Source organism: Arachis hypogaea, chromosome 15, assembly GCF_003086295.3.
Source record: "Arachis hypogaea cultivar Tifrunner chromosome 15, arahy.Tifrunner.gnm2.J5K5, whole genome shotgun sequence".
In the NCBI taxonomy this organism is placed as follows: Eukaryota; Viridiplantae; Streptophyta; class Magnoliopsida; order Fabales; family Fabaceae; genus Arachis; species Arachis hypogaea.
This window is the reverse complement of record NC_092050.1, coordinates 143,212,072-143,219,175: the sequence shown is the minus strand read 5'-3', so window position 1 is coordinate 143,219,175 and position 7,104 is coordinate 143,212,072. Positions and strand designations below refer to the sequence as shown.

Below are 7,104 nucleotides of genomic sequence, written 5' to 3'. Positions count from 1 at the left end.
TCCTACTCAGAATACCACAGACAAGGTTTAGACTTTCTGGATCTCAAGAATGGTCGCCAATAATTCTAGCCTATACCACGAAGACTCTGATCGTAAATCAGGAGGCTAAGAGATATGCATTCAAGCTTGTTTTCATGTAGAACGGAAGTGTTTGTCAAGCACGCGTTCATAAGTGAGAATGGTGATGAGCGTCACATACTCATCACATTCATCATGTTCTTGTGTGGGAATGAATATCTTAGAGAAGAAATAGGCTTGAGTTGAATAGAAAAACAATAGTACTTTGCATTAATTCATGAGGAACAGCAGAGCTCCACACCTTAATCTATGGTGTATAGAAACTCTACCTTTGAAAATACATAAGAACAAGGTCCAGGCATGGCCGAATGGCCAGCCTCCCCCAATGGCATATGAATTCGAAAATAGGGAAAAGAGACCCCTAGTACAATAGTAAAAAGTTCTTTTTATACTAAACTAGTTACTAGGGTTACAGAATTAAGTAAATGATGCAGAAATCCACTTCCGGGCCCACTTGGTGTGTGCTTGAGTTGAGCATTGAAGCTTTCACGTGTAGAGGTCTTCCTTAGAGTTGAACGCCAGTTTGTAACTTGTTTCTGGCGTTTGACTCTGCTTTGCAACTTATTTCTAGCGTTTAACGCCAGAATAGGGCAGAAAGCTGGCTTTAAACGCCAGTTTGTGTCATCTAAACTCGTGCAAAGTATGGACTATTATATATTTCTAGAAATCCCTGGATGTCTACTTTCCAACACAATTGATAGCGCGCCATTTGGGTTTCTGTAGCTCCAGAAAATCCACTTCAAGTGCAGGGAGGTCAGAATCCAACAGCATCTGCAGTCCTTCTTCAGCCTCTGAATCAGATTTTTGCTCAAGTCCCTCAATTTCAGCCAGAAAATACCTGAAATCACAGAAAAACACACAAACTCATAGTAAAGTCCAGAAATGTGATTTTTATTTAAAAACTAATAAAAATATACTAAAAACTATGTAAAAATAATGCCAAAAAGCGTATAAATTATCCGCTCATCACTTCCCCAGTGTAGGCATTCGGCGCTTTAAGAATATGCAAATGATCAATAATTTTTTCAGGAAGATATTGTCGAATAGTGTCCCAATCCCAGGTTCCTTGCTCCGTGACATAGGTAGCAACATTCTCATTCAGTCTTTCCTCATCCAGGTGAGATATAGCTAAGTCTTCCAGCTTACCTATTCCTGGCACCCATAGATCCTTCCAAAACAAGACCCTGTGACCATTACCAATCCTCCAGATGATATTCCTACTAAAATTCTCCCAAACTTTAACAATTCCATTCCAAGCATTTGAATTATTTGCTTTCATACGAACCTTCGGGATAATATCTTCTCCGCGACCATACTTGGCCCTCATAATTTGCACCCAAAGCGATTGCCTCTTATGGGTGAGCCCCCAAGCTAACTTCATGAGAAACAACTGGTTTGTCTCCTGTGCTTTTCGAATACCTAAACTTCCTTTTTCTTTTGTTTGACAAATTTTGTCCCAGTTCATCAGATGAATTTTTCTCTCTCCTTCACTGTTACCCCAGAGGAAGTCTCTACAAACCTTGTCAATCTTGTTGGAGACAACAGTTGGAATTTTCATAGTTTGCATACAATAACTCGGAATAGTTGATAGGACGGATTGAACAAGAGTGCATCTTCCTGCCAAGGAGAGATACTTTTTCTTCCAGTTTGAGAGCTTCAATTGCATCTTATCAATAATGTGCTGGAAGTGATGTTGGCTACACCTTTCATGGATAAGAGGAACCCCCAAGTACTTCCCTAAGTTAGCTGTTGAGGAAATACCTAGGTCTTGACTAAGTTGGTTTATGACGTTGTGGTTTACATTCTTTGAGAAATAGACGCATGATTTGTTGAAACTGATCCTTTGACCAGAGCTGTCACAAAACAGACGGAGTGCTTCTTTTATTACTTTCACCTGTCCCTTGTCAGCTTTAGCAAACAAAACAATATCATCTGCAAAGAATAAATGAGAAATCTTAGGACCATTTCGTGTGAGAGAAATAGGCTCCCACTTTTTCTCTTCTATTAATTTATTTATGAGATGAGATAATCTTTCAATACATAGAACAAAGAGATACAGAGAAAGAGGGTCTCCCTGTCTGATGCCCCTAGTGGGGGAGAAAACGTCTGATGGTGAGCCATTCCACAGGAGGCTCATGGTGGAAGTTGTGATACAATATTTTATGATGTTAATGATATTTTTCGGGATGCCTATATCCTCCAAAGTTGCTATAATGAAACTCCAATTCAATCTGTCATAAGCTTTCTCTAGGTCAATTTTGATAGCCATCATTTTTTACCATGACTCCTGTATCTCATTGTATGAACCACCTCTTGAGCTACTAGGATATTGTCTGCGCTAATCCTGCCAGGCACAAAGCTAGCTTGTGTATTGGAGAAAAGAGTAGGCATATATTTTTTCAATCGAGACGCTAAAATTTTTGTCACAAATTTATAGCACACATCGCAGAGGCTAATAGGCCTGAAATGTCCAAAGTTCTCAGGGGAGAGAATTTTTGGAATAATAGCAATCAGAGTCCTATTAGCCTCAGCAATGTTATCCGGTTCCCGAAAAATCTTCTTAACCCAGTCGATTATGGAGTTTGCAACAGTATTCCATGAATGTTGGTAGAATTTTGCTGGTAGTCCGTCGCTGCCCGGTGCTTTCCAACTTCCTAAACTGAAAACCGCATCCTTAATTTCCTCATCTGTAACATTTCTGGAAATATCCATGTAATTTATTTCCTATAATTTTGCAAAGCAACCAGTAATAGGAAAAGCAGAGACATTCGAGTCTGCTGAGTAGAGATCCTTAAAGAAAGTAATTCCCTAATTTTTCAGAGAAACTATATCTTCCACCCATTCTCCTTGCTCTGTTTTTAAAGCCACAATCTTATTCCTCTTCTTTCTTCCATTGGCTTTTTGATGAAAATATTTAGAATTTTTGTCTCCAAACTTTATATCGTTACATCTTGACATTTGGATCCAGTAAGCCTCTTCTTGAATATTTATAGCTTCATACTCCTTCCAGAGCTACCTCTGCAGTTTTTCAAGGAAAGGGTTAACAGTGAAAGATAGCTTGTTATTAATGCCTTCCATTCTATTTAAAATTTTCTGTTTTTTTTTTTCGGAAAATGTGACCGAAAACTTCCTTATTCCAGATTCTAGCATTGTCAGTGAAGCTCTGGATGTTTTGCAAAAGACAGCTGTTTTTGTCCCAACACTAGTTCACCATATTATTGTAATCTTGGTGGAGGATCCAAGGTGCCAAGAATCTAAAAGGCTTTGGACCAACCTCGGTTTCGGCCATTTGAAAATCAAGGAGAATAGGTAAGTGATCAGACTTGAGTTTAGGTAAGTGTTTAACTCCCACATCTAAAAATTTCGCAGAGAATTCTAGGTTGCCAACGTAACAGTCTAAATGTCTTTTAACATTCCCTCTTTGCCAAGTAAAGGGAGGGCCACAAAAATTTAAATCATGTAAATTACAAGTGTTAAGACAATTTATAAAATTATTTGTATCTTGAGAAAGGTTAGAAGAACCCCCTGTTTCATTAAGATTGATAATAGAGTTGAAATCTCCTCCACAACACCAAGGTCCATTTATGCTTTCAGCTATATCCTCCAAGCATTGCCAGAGCTCCATTCTTTTACTAACTTGTGGACTACCATAAATGGCAGTGAAGTTCCAACAAGCTTCATCCCTCCATTTCACCTCAAGGTGAATAAATTGCTTATGTATGTGGAGAGGTTTAATATTCCATTCATCCTTTTCCCACAAGCACCAAATTCCTCCGGAAAAACCTGTCGCCTTGCTAATGCACCAGCCATTGAAACCAAACCTTTTGATAGTTGATTCTGCTTTAGGACCTGAAATATGAGTCTCAAGAAGGATACAAAAGTAACTTCTGTATTTTTGAGTTATGTATTTAATAATAGATTGAAGCCCTTTTGATGAAGCTCCTCTACAATTCCATGTAATAATATTCATAATTAAAATAAAATAATAAAGGATCATGAGTTAAGGATAAGAACTCCCTGGTCTGTTCAGAAAAAACTGATTAGGTCTCCATAGGCTTTGGAGTCCCTTCCTCTATGTCGCCTCCATTAGGAGTAAGTAAAGATTGGCTATTTTCTTTGTCCAGCATGGTAGTATCTTTTATACGAGAAAGATCTCTTTCTGGAGGTTTATCCTTGCCATTATCTTTGTTCTTTTCTTCCACTATTCCTCCTCCCATAGTTACGGCGATAAGCTCACTAATCTTGGGATCCAAAGGATTATTTAAGTTAAGGTAATTTCCTTGGTGGTAACTTTGGTGAATGCCTTCAACAATCTGCTGAACTGTTCCCAATATTCATGATGTTTTCCATTTTGATCTCCATTTTCGTCATTGTTTTTATGATTTTGAGTTTCCTTTAAGTCTCCCTCTTGTTGAGTTGATTCTTTCTTCTCCATATATCGTTTGCCAGCACTATTCTTCTTGAGTACTTCAATAGATTTTCCATTTTGGGATCTGAGCATTTGATTCTTTCTTACTCCAGATGATTGGCCTTTCACACTGTTAGCTGTTCTAGCATAATAATGCATATCTTTAGCCGTAATCCTTGCTTCCTTTGACTTATCTTGTTGATTTATTTCCTTTTTCAGGATTCTTTCCTTTTTCATTTGATTCCTCATTGATTAGCACATCAAATCTGTTAGCATTTGTGCTGATTTTTCACTCACCATTCACTTTTCCAAAATTCTGTTTGTTTCTTTTTTGGTTCTTCTTGACTATCATCCATGGTCTAAATGGACCCTCTTCCGTATTAATTCCAAAGTCCTAATTTTCTGCGCCAATTGGAGTTTGATTAATTCTTGCATTTGCAACGGTCATATTCTGCTGATCCTTTCCTTGATCTTCTTCCGTAATTACTTCTTTCCCTTTTTGGTTTGTCGGAACACAAGATTCCGGCTGGTTCTGGATGATGGCTGCTGCCACCCCTTCATGGTAGTTCAGTTCATTCACCATTTCCTTTCTTCCTCTAGTAGCATCCACTTCATTCTCCTTTTCTGGACACCCTTCAAGCCGATGGCCATATCGGCCACAATTGAAGCAAATTTGATGGAGTCCTTCATACACCAAATAGAAATCCTTTCCTAGTGCTGAGAAGGACGGTACCAATTGTTTCCTTAGGTCAACCTCCACACAAATTCGTGCAAACTTGCTTCTAGAGTGTATGGAGGTGTGTTCATCCACCTTGAGCATGGTTCCAATACTTTTCCCCACCTTCCATAAGAAATACTTATTATATAACTCTGTTGGAAGGTTTGGTATTCTCACCCAAACTGCTACCTTTTCCCCAAACTGCCACCTTTTGGACTTCAGTCTCATGCGGAAGAAAAAGAGGGCACCATCGCTGTATCAGCAGGTAGTGATCTGCAATCATCCATGGTCCTTCAAAAAGCGCATATCCATAGTCCCCCTGATCTGAAAAACGAATCAGAAAAAAACCACCTTCCAAATCCATAACTCTGATCGTGCCATTCTTTGTCCACCTTCGATTAGCCCATCTCTCCATAGTTTGGAGGCTGAGCTTCTTTTCCAATGATTTTACTATCAGAGATTGCTTCTAAGGCCTGCACCACTCATCATATTCTTCCAGGGTAACTTCAATATTTGGCTTTGGATTGAAAGGAACTTTAGAAACCTCCTCATGATCCATCACATCATCTTCAGAAAGGTACTCTTCAGCCACCATTTCAACAATTTCTTCAGGATTTAATTTTTCAAAACCATCATTCATCAACCTATCTCTATAAGAAGCTTTCTGAGGTTGCTGAAGAAACGTTTCTGAAACCATATCAGCATCTTGCATATCTTGTGTTGCTACCACATTGTTCTTCTACATTTCTGGAAGGGTCTTCTTCTCTTCCATGTGATAGTTCGCGTGTCCTTCCTCGTTCATCTTAACTTTCTTTGTTCATCTTAACTGTAAGTAATACTCTCATCACAGTAATCAAATATTGTCAAAATTTCTGTCACACATTAAGCCTTTCTTTGAACCAACTGAATGCGCACATGGAAAATTAAACTTCGCAACCTATTTATTACCGCATATATTTTCTATTAATTGGCCAAATAATAACATTCCTTTGGACAATTATTGATCGCATAATTAATAGAAAATAAACAAAAGTGTGCAATGCTTATTATTTGGCCAAACAATAAACTTCCTTTGGGCCGATTATTGTCCGCATAAATAATAAGCATTACTTTATTCTTAATTAGCTACCAAAACATGTATTTACCATATGTAATTCGGCCAAATATAGATAGGGATGGCAATACCACCTGAACCCGCGGGTATCCACCCCGCCCCTACCGGCTCGGGGTGGATAATTACCCGTCCCGCACCGGGGCGGGGCGGGATCGGGTTTAGGTAATACCCGCCCCGCTATATATATAATATATATAATTTTAATATATAATATGTATAATATATGTAAAATAATTAGTAAATGGTTAATAATATTGTATCATATTTAAATTTTTACTTTAATTTATGTTATGTATGTGATGATGGTTATATAAATTTTGAAATTTAATTTTATTTATTAGATTTTAATAATTATAGGGACGGATACTCGTAGGGGCGGGTTAGGGTTCAACGTTTTACTACCCGCAGGTAGAAGCGGGCGGGTTCTATGCGGGTTATTGTATGGCGGGGCAGGGTCGGGTAGAGAAAAAACCCGCCCCGTTGCCGCCCCGTTGCCACCCCTAAATATAGACCTTCTCTTGGGCCGACCAATATTGATATGAATTATATATCACTGTATTCTTAATGTTTTAAATAAATTAATTTTCACAAAAGAGGCTACTTTGGCAGTATAATGTTCAATCAATTTATTTCAGAGTAAAGTATCGTTTTTGTCCCCAACGTTTGGGGTAAGTCCTAAAGTTGTCCCTAACGTTTCAATCGTCCTATTTAAGTCTCTAACGTTTTAAAATTGACTCAATGTTGTCCTACCGTTAGGGATCCGTTAACAGAATTGACGGCGGGACA

General features: G+C 38.4%; 1 protein-coding gene across 1 annotated transcript; it reads right to left on the bottom strand.

The window, feature by feature from the left end:
- Positions 1–1,033: 1,033 nt before the first annotated feature.
- LOC140179380 (uncharacterized) lies at positions 1,034–4,735 on the bottom strand. The gene is made up of 4 exons (XM_072218243.1): positions 4,382–4,735; positions 3,862–3,927; positions 2,358–2,802; positions 1,034–2,010 (listed from the first exon to the last, which is right to left on the bottom strand). The coding sequence occupies exons 1-4, from the start codon at positions 4,733–4,735 to the stop codon at positions 1,034–1,036; spliced, it is 1,842 nt and encodes a 613-aa protein (XP_072074344.1).
- Positions 4,736–7,104: the final 2,369 nt, after the last annotated feature.